Here is a 20,580-nt window from a genome sequence, read left to right as displayed (position 1 = left end):
GCGGCTCCTGGAGGCCAACGCCCTCGCCTACCTGTCGGTAACCGGCGCCTGCTCTTCCGAGAGAGCTGACAGGTAAAGACTATCTCTCCCCTCAGAACATTCGAAATCACTCCTGATGAACAAGAATTTTAAAGTCTGACCTTACAAGGAAATTGGCAAAACTATGCAGCAACGGAAACTGGAATACTCTATTGGAATGGAGATTGATACAGCCACATTTCGAGGTATGTACCCTGGCAGAAACACATGTGCAAGAATGTTCATAAAGCATTGTTCCTAATGGCCCCAAATTGGAAATGAGCCAAATGTCCGTAAGAGCAGAATGGATAAAGCAACAGAGGGGTGTGTCACAGCAAAGAAAATGAACCCACTTCAGCTAGAGGGGAGGCACGTTAACATGGATTATAACGTTGAGCGAAAGAATACGTACTTGATACTTTAGGATTACACAGCAGGAAGGGCCTGTTTGGCTGGGCATGGGTTGGGGGTTCCATTGCTGGCAATACTGGTTTTTTTTTTTACCTGATTTAATACTATCTGTTAATCTATACATGTGTTTATGTACTTCTTTATATGAATATATTTTACAGTTTTAAAATGTTATTTTAAAAACCAAGCAAGCTATTGGCTAATATAGGATGGCCTACCTGATATATACATGCAATCCTGGAAGCAGAAAAGATTTTTGAAAAGTACTTTTTAAATTAAAACTTCCCCATATTTTACTGTAAACAAAGGATAAAACAAAGGATTTTCTTTGATGGTTATGAACAGAGAAGTATTGTACTTATTCAGGTACTGTACTGTATACAAAAAAAATGTATAAAATATTTCCTATCCTTAAGGAACTCACCACCTCATTGACTATATGAAATACCAAGGAAGTAAATTAACAAGCAGTACAATATGTGATTATGCCTAAATGAACCATAGGAGAGGTACTCTGAAGTCCAACTACTTATAATCTCTTTGTGACAAATGTGAAAAGACTGCATAAGATGGTAGCAGCAGAATTAAAATATAATCAAATCTGTAAACAAGGCTGTTTTTGTTTTTCTTACCATTCTACACGTTTGAGAAAAGCTAACATGCACTAAGTGCTTACCATGTGTCAAGCACTGTTCGTGCATTTCCTTAATTCATCTCACAATGTCCTTAGAGGACAAGTGCTATTATTACTCCATCCTACAGACGAAGAAACTGAGGCGGAGAGGTCTGGTAGCTTGCTAAATGTCACACTGCTAGTCAATTTAAACAGTCAACATTTAAAAATCTTTATCTTGCCTACGTCTAGCAACGACCAATCACAAAATGCTCTGGCTAGGTGGCCTCACCCGGAAGCCTGAAGAACTCCGCCCCGCCCCTTGTTTCCCATAAGCCGAGTTCCCAAGGAAACACAGGAAGTGACGCATACCCGCACTTCCCATGGCCGCCGCTCCAGCTTGAGCTACCTGTGGAAGCCGAGGGCGGAACTGGCGGAAGTGACATTATCAACGCGCGCCGGGAGTTCTGTAGGGTCGGGAAGGGTCGCCGTGGCGGGCGCCTGGGCCGCTTGCTGCTTCACTTCGTTTTCGCGGGCCGGTAGCGGTCTCAGTAGTGACTCCAGGTAAAACCTTTTTAGCTCCTTTCTTCTCTGAGGATTCGTACAGAAGCGACCACTGCAGAGAGGCCCTGGGGCGGCGGCGGGAGGAGGGGCGGAGTGGACGGGAGGCCGCGCGGGGAACGTTCCTCCGGCTCGTGCTGCCGCAGCTCTGGCCTGTACCGGCCGCCCATCCCGCCCGTGCGCTCCTGTGCCGTGGTTCGAAAGCGGCTTCCAGTTGTACTAGCGTGGGGTGCGGGGTGCCGGGAGGGGCCTGGTAGAGGACAGCCTCGCGCTTCCTAGACCCGGAGTCTTTATGTCCTGCCATCCGTTTCTTCTTTTCGATATTGGAAGGCAGATTCACCCTGGCCTGTGTCCACTTGTTTTGCAGCCAGCAGGGGTGGTTTTATGATAAAGTTGCTCTTGAGACCTTTTAACGTTTTTCAGAGGCAGGAGACTTCAAGCACGGTAGAGTGTAGGATACAAGTATGCACCACTTTAGTATACATGCCTGTGACGGTGAGAAAGACAACGATGTATAGATGTTGACTTTAAATTCATTCAACTTCTGTAGAGGAAATTTAAACAATATGTAGACTTACTCGAAGGTTGTTTATATAATAATGAATCAAGAGTTTGCATTCTGCTTTATGAATGTCAGTAATACAGAGTTCATAAGAACAACGTTCATTTTGAAAGTTGCAGATTGTGCTGCTTAGAATAAGAAGTGAGATGAGGAAAAAGAACCCCACATACACACCACTTTATTTACAAGGCCTCCCTGTCTAGGCCCTGGACAGTGTGGTTTTCTCATTGAAAACTCTAGATAGGCTTCTCTGAAAAGACTATCCTTGACTGAGGTATGCAGACAGTAGGAGGCTGTGCAGAGTTAATTGATTCTAGTCCCTTATCAGTGATTGTCTCCGAAAGTATCGAGTTTGGTGCTTCAAGTACCAAAAGATGGGGACATTCTGCAAACAGCTCTCTTCTCTAAGGATAAGTTAGTGCAGTAATAGCTGTGCAGTTTTAATGACACAGGTGAGGAAAGTTGGTCAGTGCCATCACCGGTACTGAGAGGTGAGCTCTAAACTTTGGTAACATTTGATCTCCAGCTGGTTCCTCAGATTTCTTCTGTAGACTTAGTTTGCAAAAGCAGGTCTGGAGCCACCACTTTCGGGATGAATCTGTAGTCGTATATACGAGCAGTTTAATTCCTGCCCTTATTAACTCTTGCCTCAACTCTAGCAGCGACTCAAACCGAACTGCCAGCCTCCAGTTTTATCTCTTGGAAATCCATCCACACTCTTGCCAAAGTAGATCCTACTCCTGGCGCACTTCAAAGCCTTGTCACTGTGCTTATTGCTTGTGTAATAATGACTTAGACTCCTGATAGTGTGGCCCCACTTTGCTTGCCATCTCATCCGCTGCAGGGACACTCCATGCGGTCCTGCTGAGTTTGTTGCTTGCATACTGCATGCTCTCTCAATCTCTGTCTCTTTGTACTTGATATTTCTTCTGCCTGAAGTGCTGATTTGTAAATTCCTACTGAGTTTGCTACACCCAAGTCAAATGGTCCTTACTTTGTGAATACACTCTTCAGAACACTTGGCAGTTACATTGTCTTCTTTTTCTGTAGTGTGTATGCATTCATTCAGGTCCACCTACTGTACGCCAGGCACTGTACTAAGTACAGGGGTTGCAAAGGCAATCATGCTGATTTCTGCACTCTAGGGGCTTAGCATAGTGCATATGTGCTATTCTAGCACTTAAGTTTTGCAGTGAATATTAGCATACACTTCAAATTGAACTTTTTGATGCCAGGGGCTATATCCTCTTCATTTTTATATTTGCATCACTTCAATTGTTAGAATAGGATAACAGTGTCAAAGAGTGTAATTTTCCTATATCTCTGACGTTTTCTGAAGCTGACTTTTCTTTTTTTTTTTTTTTTGATGTTTTTCATTGATGAGTATGTAAGATACATAGTTTTTAGGGTCCTTTGTCCTTTCAAAGTCACTGTGAGATTCTTTCATTCATCTAACAACAATCTGAGTTCTTACTTTATACCAGTACAAGCTTGAGGTACATGTGTCTCTTTGACATGTAACTTGTAACTTTGAGACTTCTAAGTTCTGTGTGAGAATATCTATTAGATGATAATGTTTACACTAAAAGCTAATGATAACAGCTAACCTTTATCCTGTGCCTCCTGTCTGGTAACCAGATGTTGTTCTTGGTGTGTTAATCAGTCAGTCCGTCCTCACAGCAGCCCTGAGCATGTTAAGGGTCTGTCTGAAGTAAGCTGAGCAAAAGGTCTCTCAGCAGTCACTTAGTTCTTTTGTCTAAAAGGAATTTTAAATGTGTAGCCAGTAAAGAGATAACTTAAGGAAAACCAGATGTGGGCACAGTTTGTATTTATGTGTGCTGAAGAGGTAGAGTTATTACATATATAAAAACATGATGTTTTATTTTTTATGGATGTCTAGCTTCTATTCCAGTGTTTCATTAAAAGTAGTAGCTCAATAAATGATCACACTGAAATGTATTGGATCCAATTCAGTATTTATTAAACTTAATGCCCAAGACATTGTGGAGGATATAAAGCTCAACGGAAAATTTAAAAAGTTGAACTTAGCCTAATAGCATTGTGTGCACAGTGCTTAATGTATATTTCTACTCAGATACGACAGTTCCTATAGTAATTCATTTTCCCTGGGTGTTTTTCCCAAAAGTTTTTAATGCTTATTATGTACCTTAATTTTAACATTATAAGAATATTTAAACACATAACAAAACAATTTTTGTTCTGTTAGCAATTTTGCATGCAGTCACTGGAAACATAAAGGAGTAAGATTTCAGCTTTATGAGGTAAAAAAGAAATGCGTTTCAAAATGGCTTCATTGTTCGTTTTTTGTATAACCATGACACTGGCTTATAAGACTGTACAGCTTACCTGTGTTGTTGCATTAAACCTCAGACTCTTTTCAAAGCAGCGTTGCTGTTTCTTGGTGTGCATGAAGATCACCCAGAGAGGTGAGGACGTCGCTGAGAAGAGTGTGCTGGGGTGCTCTAGGAAAAGACTGAATGCTGAGGTGGTTTCCAGTCCAGAGGTTTTGGATTTGCCAAGAGGAAAGTGAACACCATGGATCAGAACAACAGCCTCCCACCTTACGCTCAGGGCTTGGCCTCCCCTCAGGTACGCAGCTGGAGGTGGGGTGCAGGCAGGGCAGAGCCTGAGTTGTTAGACACTGTGTAAAAGGGAAGGAAGGGAACTGAACAATCTCTTGGTTGAAAATGGGTTTGGATTTTCTTTAAGCCTCCCTTATTTTGTTGAGAAGTTCTGTTAAGCTTTGAATAGGCACAGTAGTGTTTAACTTGGGGAGTTTATGTAAAAGCTAAAATGTGTATTTGTCTATGAAACCTAATCTTTTGATAAACACTTATGAAAGTGGTCCAAGTGATTATAGGGTATTTGATTTTGAGAGTAACTCTAGCCAAGTTATTTTCTATTTTTATCTTTTCCTTTTTATGTTTAAAGTTCCAGATAACATGTCTGTTTTTTAATTTTTTAAATAACTTCTGTTGGGATATAATTTACATGCTTAAATAAGAACACTCATTTTAAGTGTATGTTTTGATAATTGTGTATACCTGTGTCAGTCATGGAATATTTCATTTACCCAAAAAATCCTCTCCTGCCCCTGTGCTGTCACGCCCCTAGCCTCATGCAACTACTTACCTGCTTTCCAGAGTTAGAGAAGGCTTTGCCTTGTCTAGATCAGCATGCAAGTAGAATCATGGCAGTATATGATGTTTGTGTGTCTGTCTTCTTTTCCTAACGTCATATTTGTATATCAGCAAATTCCTTTGTATTGCCAAGTAGCACTCTGTTGTTTGGAGGTACCACAGCTTGTCCATTCTACATTAGGGGTGTCTCCTGGTTGGGGCCATTATGAATAAAGGTGCTGTATATTTGTGTATAGTGTTCATGTCTACTATGTTTTTATTTCTCTTGGATAAATACGAGTGGGATTGCTAAGTCACTATGTGAGTGTATGTTTAATGTTATAAGAAAGTGCCAGGCATACCCTAAAGTTGCACTAGCAGTGTAAAGAAAGTGAAATGAAAGTTCTAGTTGTTCCGCATCCTCACCAACACTTGGGGTTTTTTTTTTTTTATATTAGCCATTCATTCTAGTGGTTGCCTAGGAGTATCTCTTTGTGGTTTTAATTTGCATTTTCCTGTTGACTTATGATCTTGAGCATCTTGTCGAGTGCTTATTAGCCGTTTATATATCTTCATTTGAAAAAATGACCTTCACATCTTTTGCCCATTCTTTATTGGTCTGTTTGTTCATCTTTTATTGAATTTTTTTTTTTCTTAGAGAAAATCATGGATTTATTGCTTTGGGAGAAGAGGGTGTAGAAAGGACATACAAGATGCCAAAATTTTTTTAATAATAAGTTCTGCAGAGTTTTTTTCTTTTTTCTCTTTTACTTTTTTTAATTGAAGTATAGTCAGTTTACAATGTTGTGTCAATTTCTGGTGCATAGCACAATGCTTCAGTCATACATGAATATACACATACTCGTTTTCATATTCTTTTTCACCGTAAGTTACTACAAGATATTGAATATAGTTCCCTGTGCTAAACAATATAAACTTATATTTAACTATTTTATATATATCATGATCGTTCTTTATATATTCTAGATACAAGTTCTTTCTCTGACATACTGTATGCTAGATGTTTTCTACTAGTCTGTGGCTTAATTTTTAATTTTCTTAATGGTATCTTTCAAAGAGTAGGAATTATTAATTTTTCTGAACTTTGTTTGTCAGGTTTACTTTATGGTTAATGCATTTGTATCCTGTCTAAAAAGTCTTTGCCTACCCAAAACCTTAAGGATTTTCTTCTAATAGTTTTAGCTTTTGTATGTCTGTGGTCCACTTTTATATATGACATAAAGAAATGCAGACCTTCCAAAACTTTAGTCTTAGCCCTTTTAGGGTAGTGTAAGCTGATTTTTTTTCTAGCCAGTATTTTTATAGAAATAAGTAATAGGCGCAATAGAATAATTCCTGTGCTGTTAGGACTATTGTATAAATTTGGTCCTTCTGTATTTTTTCTGCCAATATGTTGGTGAAACAATTTAACAGAAATATCTTAGACATTTTTAGTTTATATTTTCTTCTAAATAAAGTGGTGGAAGTCAGAAAGGACTGTGGCACTCTTTTGGAGTTTTACACCCATTTGAGAATATATTGAAAACTATGGATTTCTCTGTAGAAACGCTGGGTAAATTTTAAGAGGTTCAGACAGCCTGTCACAAGCTCTGCAGGCTCCATGGGCTGCATGAGTTCTGGTGTTGTGGGAAGGCTCGGCACTGGGGCTCAGGGGAGCTTGGCTGTGGTCCCGTCTCACCTCTGACATCTGTGGCCTTGGGCAAAACCCTTAACTTCTGTTGGTGTCAGTTTTCTTCTCCTTAATGTGGGAAGAACAGCATCTATTTTGCCTTTTCTAAAGGGCTGCTGTGAGACTCAGATAAATTAATAAATGTAATAATGTCTGGAAAAATTCAGAAACAGTGTATTAAAGTGAATGGATAGCATTCTGATAGACGCATTGGGTTTTATTGATGTGCACTGTGGGAGAGCAAACGACCGACCTTTTTGAGCAGTGTTCTGATGTTTTTTATTCAGTAGTGTTCTAGCACTTGTCAGCATTTTCTCTGTACCGCCGTCATGTTACACGCTTTAATTGGCCGGTTCTGGGGTAACCGTACACTTTATCATCGACACTAGGACAGAGGCTTTGAGAGTGAAGTGGATACTAGTTCAGATGGTGTGTGGTCACTCCAGTTATGTCCTTTATTCTCTCTAGGGGTCTTTGTGCATTGTTGTCCTCTGGATACGTCTGAAGGGTTAAGCAGCTTCCTCAGGTTCTCACGTTATAAGTATAATCCAGAGTTGGATTTCAGGTCTACTTCCAGATCCTGAGCTCTTACCTACTATGTTACTGGTGTGTTTAAAAGCAGCAAGTCCCTCCCTCTTCATGCTTGGTAACCCCGTTTATGCTCGGACGGTGCCTGTCTATGCATCTCACCTGCTCATCTACGAGGGAGGTCCTGCAAACGCTCAGCCCCAGTCAGCCTAACCCTCTTCTCTCCTGACTTTCCACAGGGTGCTATGACTCCTGGGATTCCTATCTTTAGTCCAATGATGCCTTATGGCACAGGACTGACTCCGCAGCCTATTCAGAACACCAACAGCCTGTCCATCTTGGAGGAGCAGCAGCGGCAGCAGCAGCAACAGCAGCAGCAGCAGCAGCAGCAGCAGCAGCAGCAGCAGCAGCAGCAGCAGGCGGTGGCCACCGTCCAGCAGTCGCCATCCCAGCAGGCAGCGCAGGGGGCCTCCGGCCAGACCCCACAGCTCTTCCACTCACAGACTCTTACGACGGCACCCTTGCCGGGCACCACGCCCCTGTATCCCTCCCCTATGACGCCCATGACCCCCATCACCCCTGCCACGCCAGCCTCGGAGAGCTCTGGGATCGTGCCGCAGCTGCAGTGAGTACTTGAGTCGTGTCCTTTTCCCCTGCCCTGCACATGTCCCTTGGAGCTGCACCGCTGTCTTTGTTTTCAGATGGATTGGTTTATCTCAGTGTGTGTCACTAATGGTGATCATGTGTCTCACTTGGGAAAGGGAAGCAGAGCTATCTTAGTGAGTCAGTGCCCTTAGTAAAAGGCTCTCATAACATCTTCAGAAATTTAGTAGCTTGTGTTTATACATTTGGGCCAATGAAGTCCAACTTGGATTTCATTGTTGTTATTATAGACATTTCTCTGTAGTTGGCTTACCAAATCAAGCCTTATGTAGCCTCCTTCCCTTGTGATATTTTAAGTCTTTGGAAAGATTAATTACTTAGTCACAGAATTTCTCTCTCATAGTGGTCCTTGTCTTTCTCCATTGGTTGTTATAAGCACTGCATGTAAATCCTTCCCACAAGCTGGGGATGGCTGTTCTTTCCTAACTGGATTTTTCTGCCTAGTTGCAGTGGGTGCTGTATGTAACAGAGTTGGGGGTGGGAAGTGGGGGGATGGAATTTGTCCTTCCTGAAAAACAGGCAGATACTCTCATATATCTGTCAATGAGAAGTACGTAGCTTTTGCCTTTAGGAACCTTATGGCCAAATGGAAGGAGTATTTGCAACAGCTGCATTACCCAGTTTTCTTATAAGCCATTTCTAATCAGTTTTAGAACTAAGTAATGTTTAATCATGGAACCTGACTGTTATCCAGGGACCTAAATCTTGCCTTGGGTGTTTGATCTGACACAGTTTGAAAAACAAAATAATTTTGCTCTTAATGATTTAGAAAGATAAGCACTTGTTAGTTTATCTTTATAAATACCATACTCTATTGCTTTGCACACTTACCTGGCTCCCACGAGCATTTAAGTTTGTACCTCTCGTTTAAATCATAAAAATGTAACCAGTTCAGATGCGGCGTTTGTTTCTTACCAGCACCTTATATTTCTGGTATTTCACAAAGTGTCCCAGAAAATTTGTAAAATTGTGGAAATTAAATAACATACTTTTAAAGAGTCAGTGGATCAAAGATCACAAGAGCAGTTAGAAAATAACTTAGAGACAAATGAAAATGAAAATATAACATGCCAGAACATATAGGATGCAGTGAATGTGGTGCTAAGGGTGAAATTTATAACTAAAAATGTTCACATTAAAAAAATAAGAAATATTTCAAACCAATAACTTAACATTACAACTTAGGGAACTAGAAAAAGAACAAACTAAACCGAAAGCTAGCAGAATGAAGGGAATAATGAAGATTAGAGCAGAGAAATGAAACAGAAAAGAAAAACAGTTGATTAAATCAATGAAACAAAAAGTTCTCTGGAAAAAATCAAACTTCTAGTTAGTGGACCAACAGAAACAGTGAAGACTCAAATGACTGAAATCAAATGAAAGTGGGACTGTTACTACCGATTGTGCAGAAATAAGAAAGATTATAAGAGAGTATACTATGAATTTGTGTCTATAAAACTGACTGGAAGGAAATCGACGGTGTAGAAATGAAAACACTGAATTGATCATCCTAATTGGCATTACAGTTGTGTATTAAAGAAGACACCCAACCTCTTTTCACCAAGTTGTGAATCATTAAGTTTTCAAAGGTATTGCATTTGACGGTGTAAGAAAACCAGAGATAGCCATGAGCTAGCTGGATGGAGATGTATTTGCAATCTGGGGTCAGTATTCACAGGACAGTGATGGTACAACTTATTTATAAATTATTCATAAAATTATATAAGAATACTGAAAAATGAAAGGGGTTCATGGACCCAGAAAATAAATGGTGATGTCTTTTTTTTCTTGATTTACTGAAGGTTAATCAGAAGAAAAAGCAGGTTTTCTTCCTTTGTCAAACATAATTGAATTCTTGTTTCAAAAGATACTTTGAGAGAAGTGAGAAAATCGCACCTTCGTACTTTATTTAAAAGAAGTGATTTTGAGGATTAGGGGGAATGGTGGTGGCACTGTTTCAGAGCTCATGGGTGAGCTGACTCAGTAGAGGAGAAAGGTTAGGCTTGCTTGGCTCTGGAGATAGGCAGACTCAAATCCCAACTCTGCCTACCACCTAGGGACCACGTGTATTCGGAGCAAGTTACATAACACCTCGCCCCACCCACCCCCACCGCCTTTTAAGCTTCAGCTTCTTCATCAGAAGTTAATAGTTATTACTTCATAGTGCACTGTAAGTGTTAAGTGGGATAATCTATGTAAAATGTTTGCCATGGTGTGTGGTACTTGTTAAACATTTAATAGATGTCAGCATTTTTTAAAGTTTTAATTTAAAAAATTAAATTAGTTTAAATTAGTTCTAGTGAAAGAATCCAATTTCTAGGTAATCATCTAATACTGATAGTTAAAGAAATAATGTTTTCTTTTCACATTTCTTGCAGAAATATCGTATCCACAGTGAATCTTGGTTGTAAACTTGACCTAAAGACCATTGCACTCCGTGCCCGAAATGCTGAATACAATCCGAAGGTCAGAGCAAATTTAATGTATTCAAACTAAAATAATGCAAGGTTTTTCTTCTAAAGGTCTCTCGATCAAAAAGAATGTGTCATGTTTAAGTTTGTCACCAACAAAACAAGAATTTAAAGTGAAATGTGTATCATTTTTGTTGAGTAGCTGCTGAGTGAGAGACTCTGGGAATGCAGCCTTCTGCAAGATGCAGTTTTATATCCCGTGTGATGGGGGCCATGTGGAGTTAGAGGACAATGCATAGCATGAGCCTACTTATGTGTTGAAAACCGTGTAGAATAGAACGCCACGCTACCTGGATTTTACTTCAGAACAATCCAGTTGGAGTACTGGGGAGGGGGGCACATGGATGAAACAAGATCAGCCACGAGTTAATAATTATTAAAGTTGGATGATAAGTACAAGGAAATTTATTATAATATTTTTTCTACCTTTAACTGTCGCATTTTTTTTAATAATAAAAAGATTAGGGGAAAAATAACTATAAGTTTTCTACCTTTAAGATAGCAGCCTAATGCATATTAAGGCTTTAGTCCCTGCACTAGTAGAAAAGCTGTTTTTAAAAAACTAGTAAACGTTTGCATTCAGAAATGAGTGGACCTTTTTAGAGGGCTGGGCAGAAGCCAGGCATCTGAGTCTGGAAGATGATGGGGTTGAAGGGCCCTGCAGAGGACAGCTCCCTCCAAGTGCGAGCACCTATCAGCAAGTAACTCAAAGGAATGCTGTTTACTTTAATGTCATCTTGAAACAATACCATGTATCAGCACCTGAGCGCCCAGATACTGGATCACGGAGAAGGGCAAACGAATAAGAATAATCTTAAGTGTTATAAGAAGTATGTGGAACTCACTTCATGCCCAGATTTTTGTTTGCTTATGCCTCACCAGAAGAATTAACTCATAAGGATCAGCTTGATCAATTTTAGGAACAAAGTATTTTCTCTTAATTGAGTGATAAATTGTTCTGCTCTCCTTCCCCTACCCCCTACCCCCAAAATATTTACCAAGTGTTAAAAGATGTATTAGTGGTTGTACAGGCACCCCTTGGCTGGCCAGTGCATCGTGAGAACGGTTCTATGTTCTGGCTCTGGTTTAGCCAGTGGATTTATGAGAGTTCATTGGGTGAGTTGTTTCATTTGTTCCTTGAGCCACAATTCGGGTCACGTATTTTAGTTCAAGAAGTCTAATCGAGGACACAAATCTAGTACAAACAGTGAAATCATGTTCTTGTACCTCTTTTGATAAGTGACTCTTGGCATCTTAATAAGATGTAGTACCTGAGGTTTTTGTTTCGAATGCTTGGAAAAGCCAGATAAAATTATCGGTTGACCAAACGGCAAGAAAGGATTAATACTAAGGAAAAGAAGGGAGAGAAAGAAGAGGCAGTAAATAATAAAACTTAAGTCCTTTGTCCTGTCCTGGGTCTTGGTTTAGAGGTCTTGGAAGGAAGATGTATTTTCAGGGGTCATCACCTTTTAGTAGATTTGGGGTCAGTCTTCAGGCAGGATCTATCCAGTTGGATTCTAAGTACATGCAAACTGGGGAAGGTATCCATTCATCTGTATCCTGATGCCTGAAAACAGTATTTTAGTTAGGAGAGTCTCAAACGCTTCCTTCTAGGCAGTTTGAAGGCTCACCTCCATTGGTGTCTTTTCCATCTTACTGTCTGCTGCCTGTATATCATGTCCAGACATGTGGGTGGTGATTGCTTTGAAAATGTAGCTTACCCTGTTGGGCATATGACAGTGTACATTGGTTGGATGGTACTAGACGAGGTCAGTATATAAGAAGGTGGGGGCTATTGGGGGGAGCCAGGCCAATCCTTATAGGTTTTTCAGAAACAGTTTTGTAGGGTAAGAATTTGTGGGATTTGGAGTTCATCGATGCTAAAACTTTAGGCCAAGGAAAATAAAACTATTTTTGGAAACTTGGCCTTTTAACAAAACGAAGTTTCAATCAACAGAAAAACAACTTACATACTATTATTAGGCATATCTAAGCTCTTTGATTTGGGCGCTGAATGAAAGCTAAGTGGAGCCCAGAACCCTGCCACCCATTTCAGTTTCTCTGCCTTGTAATAACTGAAGACATGAAGCCCCTTAACCTTCTCAAGTAAAGTATCCCCACCAATATTTCTGTAAAGTTTGAGTCAATGTATATATTTGTCTCTGTCTTTTTTTTTTTTTTTTTTTGGTGGTGGTTGCTTTTTGTTGTAACTGTGTGCACTTGCATACATATTAGTATTTGAAGATGACTTAGAGTGACCGAGCCACTTTGAGATATTTAAATAAAGTGAAGAGAAAAGATGATGACTAAGTTTCTGCTACCCACTCGGTCTGAAAAAAAGTTTATCTTTGTAGTGTTAGAGGTGGCTAAACCTAGTAAGGAGCTGCTGTCTACATGAGTTAGAGGAGCCACTTTCCTTAGAATGGGCTGTACTCTTAAAACTGATATTTCCTTCAAATGTTTGATTTCCTCTAGTGAATCATTAATTTATTTTAATGTTTTAATTGGAAATAACCAAAGAAGAAAGAAAATTCTTTTATTTTCATAATGACAGAAACCCAAAAGTTTATCAACTAGTAATATTTACTCATGAACCGCTAATAAGATGGCTCTCTTAGTAGGATGAGCTGTTGGTAACAGAATGTTTTATAGCTCTAGTTAGAAGTTATACTGTATCAACATAAAAGTACACCTTGATCATTTCAAATATATGCAGCATTATTTATTGACCATTAGGGTTTATCATTGGAGCAAAATATCAGTGAGAATGAGGCAGGTTTAGATTCATTTTGGTAATCAAGAGATCTTTGTTTACTTTTTCTTAAAGAAAGGAAGTAAAGATGAGTCTGGAGTGGGATTTAATAGTTACGTGGTAAACAGACCAAAGATACAGGTAGAGAGAGGAAAATGAAAATGAGTTTCTAAAACTCTAAAACATAACCTTGTCTTTTATGTGCAAGTTAGAAAGGTTTAGCCTAGGTATAAATACCCAAAGTTAGAGTTGCTCTAATAAATGGCTAAGAAAGAAAATGGCTCATTTAGCTTTTGAGACTTTTTGGTCAGCTTGGTGAAGTAATTAAAATATAGAGAACATCGAATATTCCTAATTATTTTAGAATCCCTTCTTTTTTACAGTGAGAGAATAAACTTTTATGGTTACTCAGTGGCCATTTAGGAAACCACAAAGATTTGGTATAAAAACAGTTCTATTATTTTGAATTTAGAGTGAGAATTTAAGAAAGACTTGTCAGAACTATTGAAATTTTTCATTATTTAAGCATTTTACCTTTGACTTTAAAATATAATATCAGTATATTGTAAGAGTGTGTACATCATGGTGAATTCATGATATTAATAAGCAGTTTCCTTAATAAGGAAATATTTTGTATTAATTTTTGTACCTGGTATAATGTCAACCATTCATATTAGTTATTACCTTTAGCCAAAACAGTCCAATACTGTTTCCTCCAAACACAAGGAAAACTAGAAGGCAGATAACCAAGAAATACATAGCTCTCCGTCCTTCAGTGCACATTCACGTTCCTTTTATAGTTGTTCACAGTGGCATAATCCTTTCACCAATTAATAGAGTGGTCATTATGTAACGTGAACATGAGAGTAAATGGCAAATAAAATCTGTTGGCCAATGGTTTTACCTTTTTCTTAAGAAATTACCTAAATATTAAATTTCATTTAAGTGTTTGTCTAAAATTCCAAGGTAACTAAGGTCTGGAAGTCACCATTTAACCACCATGGCAAGTCCATATGAGTGTAGCATTATAAGAATTAATCTTTTGTCTATCATAATTTTATTAAGTTGAATATATTATTTTACAGTTTTATAGTCTCTAATGAAATATCAGTTATCCAACCAATCAAACTGATAGAGGGAGTTTAGGAAATGCAAAATAATTAGGCATTTCCTGGGACTTGTATAAACTAGAATGTCATGGTAGCATTTTTACGTGGTGGTAAAATCGGAGGGAAGACATGCAGCAGTTATTTTTCCCTCTATGCCAACTTTATTGAGCATTTGTATCATTACTAGATGTTGAATTTTGTCACAAAAAGCATTTTTTAAACAAATTGTTACAGCAATCTATTTTGTCAGAGTCATCATGGTTAGAAATATTATATGCTCTTATCATATGTAATTAAATATCAAATATTAAAATTTTAGAGTTATTTGAAAGTAATTTTTTGCTTTATATCACATAACCTAGAGCTGAGGCCATTGCATTTATATAAATGCCAATACATTAATACTATTGCTAAAGGCCTGTTGAAAGCAGGTCACTTCACTATGCGTTGATGTGCTTGTAATCTGATTTGTTCATTCCTTCTGGAAGTGGGAAAGGTTTATTGGTTGATTTGCCTAAAAAGTCATTAATGAAACAAAAACCTAAAGGAGAAATTTTTTGCAAATATCACTTTGCTCCACTTGCTGGCACATGTGGCGGAATACACAGATCTCGGTCTGGCTGCCTCAGTAGTCAGTTCACTTGTGTGCTCCCTGTGCGAATGCACACGTGCCACGTGGCGGTGTGAGGGAGTCCTGTGTAGAAGCAGTCAGAAGCCTTGATAACTGTGCGAGTCCCAGGTCCTCCTTCCTACCTGGTGCTCTCTGTCCATGTCTAGTTCTCCTACAGGAAGTCAGCAGGCTGGCATGGCCTCATTAAGGCTGTCTCTGACTGTTTCAGCGGTTTGCTGCTGTAATCATGAGAATACGAGAGCCCCGGACCACGGCGCTGATATTCAGTTCTGGCAAGATGGTGTGCACGGGAGCCAAGAGGTGGGTTCAGCGGAGTTCACCGTCCTGGTCTGTATGTATGTTATGAAAGAAATGGCTGTGTCTCGTGGTTTTTAGGTGTTAGGCTGATACTTTAATAAACTGTTATTACTGCTTTCTTGTTAAAATGGTTGATTCTCATCACTTGAGACAGTAGTGATTTCATTTTCTTAAAATCGGGCATGAGTTCAGGATGTGTGTTACCATCTTTTTCTCATACAGTTCAGCATGTATGTGCACTTGACTTTTGTCACTCCCGACCCTGTACTTGAGGGCCTCCTGTTGGTGAAGTCACTGTCGCTTTCCTCCTGCTTTTGTTACATAAGCCCTGTCCTGCTAAGTCACTGCTCAGTCATGGTTTTATCCAACAGATGGGTTATAGGAGTGGATAAAGGAAGACTTGGCATAAAAGAGAAATTAGTGTGTGCATTCTTCAAGTATAAATCTCATCAGTATTTTCCTGTTAAAGTAAAGCTTGTGAGCTTTCATCTCAGTAGAAGTTTGTGGGCTGAAATACAACAGTATTGATGGTGGTGGTGATGCTGTGCTTCACGTCTGTGACATCTTGGGCTCAGCGATGATGTGGTGAACTGAAAAGTTTCATTTTAATCAAGGACATGGGAATACTTTATAAATAAAACTGTTAATGTTTATTGATCTTTACTGGAAGGGGGTGACTAGTTGACACTTATTTTAAATAACTTTCCTAATTTGGACTTTTTATTAAGTTATTCGCCTAAAAATTATTTTAGCTGCCTTTGAGTATGCATATCTTACTTGTTCTTTCCCTAGTGAAGAACAGTCCAGACTAGCAGCAAGAAAATATGCCAGAGTTGTCCAGAAGTTGGGTTTTCCAGCCAAGTTCTTAGACTTCAAGATTCAGAACATGGTGGGGAGCTGTGATGTCAAATTCCCTATTAGGTTAGAAGGCCTTGTGCTCACCCACCAACAGTTCAGTAGGTAAGTCTGAAATGGATTGTGATTGCTTTTGGCAGGCAGTAATTTATAATCTACTTAAACACTGCTCATGATAAAACACATGCAAAGTAATTAGTTTCTAAGAACAAATGATACACTTATAGGTGCATTTATTATGGACGCTTCTTCCTGGCATCTTTGGTAATACCTACTATTCTTACCAGCCTCCTACTTCCCATTTCACCTGATGATGCCCAAAACCCCCCTTTACTGGGGTGAGTTGATTCTCCTTCTGTAATTTTCATCATTCTGTTGCTCAATAAATACATCTTAAATGCATGAATTAAATCCACAGCTTCTTGTATCACTTTTTCCCCCAGTTGTTTGAGTCTTCTGTTCTAGTCAAGACTATATCAAATCAACTAGCAAAGTGTAAAGCTGATATGAATATTCTTCCCATTGACTTTCCCTGCTCTTCCTGGTGAAGATTTACGAGGCAGGTGGCCTGCCCTCCTCTCCAGCCTCTCTGCCTGCAGCACCCCAGCTTCTCGTGCCCTTCCTGCACCAGGGCCCTTGCACACCTGCTTTTATACCTGGCACACTCTGGTTTCACTTTTCACCTTGGGAAACTCCCACTGGCATTTCAGATACCCACCCAAGCTTCTCTTCCTTGGGGAAGCTTGTGTCGAATTTTCCACTAGGCTAAACACACTCACATATCCTGACTGTTTTCAGTCTAACTAACAAAATGAGAGTACTCGAGTAGAATAAAACATACCAATAGTGCATTTCATCAGACAACAAAGTTAGGGAAAGGTCCATTCTCCAACCAGTTTTTTTTCTATCACTTTGGTTAAATTGCCTGACCAAAGTTAACAGGTAGAGGATATTTCAGTTTAAGGGATGAGATGTGAATGATTAGAAGGTAAACTGTGTGACTATCTTAGAAAGAAACAATTATTGGGCTCTTATAAGTCGATATACTTAAACTTGGCCAGAATGAAACTTGATAACTGTCAGAGAACAAGAATTCATTTTTAAAGCTGTTAGCCTTATGTCCAGAAATTCAGATTATTAGAAATAGAGTTAGTTGGTCTTCAGGTGCCAATACATGTCAGCCTTGTTGGCCTCAGGTACTCTCTCCTGTGGTGCTACTTGAAGAATTGGGCTTCACCTCCTGATTAGTTTGCTGTTTACTCAGTATTTTCCCTTGTTCAGGTCCTCAGTTTTTTAATAAAGGCATGAGCAATTGTTAATTTCTAAACTGTTTTTGCCGTTTTCCTTCTAGTTATGAGCCAGAGTTATTTCCTGGTTTAATCTACAGGATGATCAAACCGAGAATCGTTCTCCTTATTTTTGTTTCTGGAAAAGTCGTATTAACAGGTAAGTTGTAACAGGAAGTAGTGTCTGAAGTTTTGAAAGTTTCAAAAGTGTCATTTTCTCAGCACTAAGAAATAATGTCACAATGTTGGGCAGTCGGCTAGTGACTTGTGAGAAGCTTTGCCTCCTTTTTCCTCTTCCCCCACCCTAACTCTGATGGGAGGTAGACCCTACAGAGGAGATGAGCACAGGAAAGTCCAGCCACAGCCTGCAGGTCCTGCAGCTGAAGCACGGCCTTTGGGGGGGGGGGGGGATGTGAGCATTACGTTGCCTGACAGATGGCATCTTAAGTTGAATGCCCTTGTCTAAGACTGTGGGATTCATCAGCATTACCACTGCGAGACAACAGAGGAAGGCTCAGAAGAGCTTGGTTGTAGGCAGTAATTGGGAGAATAAGATCCAGCCATTCTCACTGCTCTCCTGCTCGGTCTGACCTGCAGGAAGCCAGTCAGGGGGGCAAGGTGCAGACAAGGAGTCGCCTGGGCCTTGCTTTTGTAGTTTTTTAAAAAGCCAGTTTAAGAAAACTCTGCTTTAAAAACAAAAATAGGATTGTGGTAAGGAATTCCATCATGAATGTTTTAATGCCTGCATCTTTTAGTCTTGCTGGGTGTGGAAAGAATTGTGCTTGTGGTTTTGTTTTGTCAAAAAATGCCATTTCAGACTCGACTCCAACTTGTTTTCATAGGTGCTAAAGTCAGAGCGGAAATCTATGAAGCGTTTGAGAACATTTACCCTATTCTAAAGGGTTTCAGGAAGACGACGTAATGCCTGTTGTGTACTCCTGCCCCCCTCCCCAACTTGTTTTTTCTTAAAACAAATCAGTTTGGTACATTTAAATAGTGGCGTTGTGGGCAGCGACATGGTGAGGATGATGCTGCGTTGAGGGCTGCGGCACTAGGTGAGGCTCTTCTGCCGTGTACCCCGCAGGGATGCCAGGACGCACAGAGAACACCGAAGCGTTGCTGTAAGTTGCTCGTACTGTGCTGCTATCTGGGCAGCGCTGCCCATTTATTTATACTTAGATTGTATACTTACTGCTGTTGACAAGTTGGTTTAAGGGACAAAACTTTAAGTGTTAAAGCCTCCTCAACAATTGATTGGACTATTTTATTTTGTTTAATTTCTTCCCCATAAACCACAGTTTTTATATTTCTACCAGAAAAGTAAATATCTTTTTTAGAAGTGTTGTTTTCTAATTTGTAACTCCTCGGGGTTATTTTTGTGCCAGACACATTCCGCCTTTTCAGTATTGCAGGACAGAGTAGAACTGTATTAATGCAGACAAATGGCTGTACATATTTTTCTTCCTTCAGAGTACTCTGTACAATAAATGCTGTTTATAAAAGTGTTAGATTGATGTTATAAATGAAACCTTGTAAGATTCACGTGATCATACTGTTAAAGTTGTATTTTAGATATAACGCCTGCAGCCGTTTCAGTGTTTGCTTGCTTGCTTGTTGTTTGTTTCAATCAACATTTCATTGTTGTTGCAATGAAAATGGATGAACTGCCTGAAAATTTAAAGTTGCTCACAAGACATGTATTTATTATGTCCCATATACTGAGCAGCACCTCCTGTGTCCCAGATACATTGTCTTAATTTCTCACAGAACCTGCAGTTCTGTTTTGTTGCTCTTTTGTGGGTGAGGCCGGGCAGGCCCCAGCTGAGGGTCTGCCCAGGTTCCCGAGCAGGTACGTGGCAAACAGGAGCTCTGAGCCGAAGGCCTTCAGTATGAACACTGGGGTAGTCCACAGGCTGGTGAGGTGTGTATCTTTGTTCTTCTCATGAATATCAGGTAAACGTGTAAGTCCTTGGGTTCCATTGTTTGGGTGTGTGTTTTTCTTTTTAACTGTAAAAATATTCTTTCAAACAACTCAGAGGTGTGTAGCCAGGAAGGGAAGTTTCTTCCTTCCTCTCCCTTCTGCCTGTTTCCCTGGGTTCGCACCAGGTTGGCGGGTTATCTCCCTCTTCTGTGCAGATTCTTTCCTTTGGGGGTGCTTTTGATACCACTTTTGGAAAAAATAGGAAAGTATATGTTTGGTTCTATAGCCTTTCTTTAGTCATTTTCATACACAGATCTCCATGACAAACAATCCCACGACGTGGAATCTGATGGTGTAACATCATCTCTTATATTCCTTAATGTATGTAGCCACTTCCTTAATCATGGTCACTTACGTTATCTGTGGTGTTTCACTGTTATGAACAGTGCTGCAGGGAACATCCTTATATGAGTATTTGTGGATGAGTACAGTGTTTCTGCAGTAACATCCCTAGAAGAGGAATCGCTGTGCTAAAGAGTACGTTTGCACCCTAGGTTTTGGTAGCTCCACACCAGATTGTGGTCCAGGTACACGAGTGCCCTTTCCTTGCGTTTCCCAATCATGAGTGATGCCAATAATGTATGGATTAATTGTAAAGACATTAATTGTCTCCCCATAGGTCTTCCCTTAGAGTCTTCAGTAAAGTTTCATAATTCTCTTCATATAGGGCTTTTACATTCCATACAAGTTGATTCCTAAGTATTTTATAGTTTGTTATAAATGGAATTTTTCATAGCACTTTAAAGTCATGGTTGATATATTTATTTCCGCTTATCTAGATTATTAAGCTTATAGTTGCAAAATGCAGCGTACAGAGGAAACCTAACAAATGTTTAGCATAATGTATTATTCAGAGGCAGGCACCCCAGCAACCACAACTCAGAAACCTTGCCAGATCCCAGAAGCTTAGGCTCCAGTCCAGCCACAGCTCCCCCCCCGCCCCTCCCATAACCATTATCCTTTTACAATAATTACCTAAACACCTCTGTCTTCCATTTTCAATACATTAATA

General features: G+C 39.7%; 1 protein-coding gene across 6 annotated transcripts; it reads left to right on the top strand.

Moving 5' to 3' along the window:
• The first annotated feature begins 18 nt into the window (after positions 1 to 18).
• On the top strand, positions 19 to 19,092 carry TBP (TATA-box binding protein). 6 transcript variants are annotated; one of them, XM_074367916.1, is made up of 9 exons: positions 65 to 224; positions 1,295 to 1,606; positions 4,573 to 4,775; positions 7,763 to 8,148; positions 10,565 to 10,652; positions 15,358 to 15,449; positions 16,239 to 16,406; positions 17,653 to 17,747; positions 18,430 to 19,092. In XM_074367916.1, the coding sequence occupies exons 3-9, from the start codon at positions 4,722 to 4,724 to the stop codon at positions 18,507 to 18,509; spliced, it is 963 nt and encodes a 320-aa protein (XP_074224017.1). In that variant the 5' UTR covers positions 65 to 224; positions 1,295 to 1,606; positions 4,573 to 4,721; the 3' UTR covers positions 18,510 to 19,092. The 6 variants fall into 6 exon arrangements, with proteins under 6 accessions (XP_074224022.1, XP_074224021.1, XP_074224017.1 ...); XM_074367917.1 differs by having other exon boundaries at positions 4,570 to 4,775; XM_074367919.1 differs by having other exon boundaries at positions 4,557 to 4,775.
• The last annotated feature ends 1,488 nt before the right edge of the window (positions 19,093 to 20,580 follow it).

This window comes from Camelus bactrianus, chromosome 8 (assembly GCF_048773025.1).
Source record: "Camelus bactrianus isolate YW-2024 breed Bactrian camel chromosome 8, ASM4877302v1, whole genome shotgun sequence".
In the NCBI taxonomy this organism is placed as follows: domain Eukaryota; kingdom Metazoa; phylum Chordata; class Mammalia; order Artiodactyla; family Camelidae; genus Camelus; species Camelus bactrianus.
Note: the sequence above shows the minus strand (reverse complement) of the source record. Positions and strands in the feature narration are given on the sequence as shown.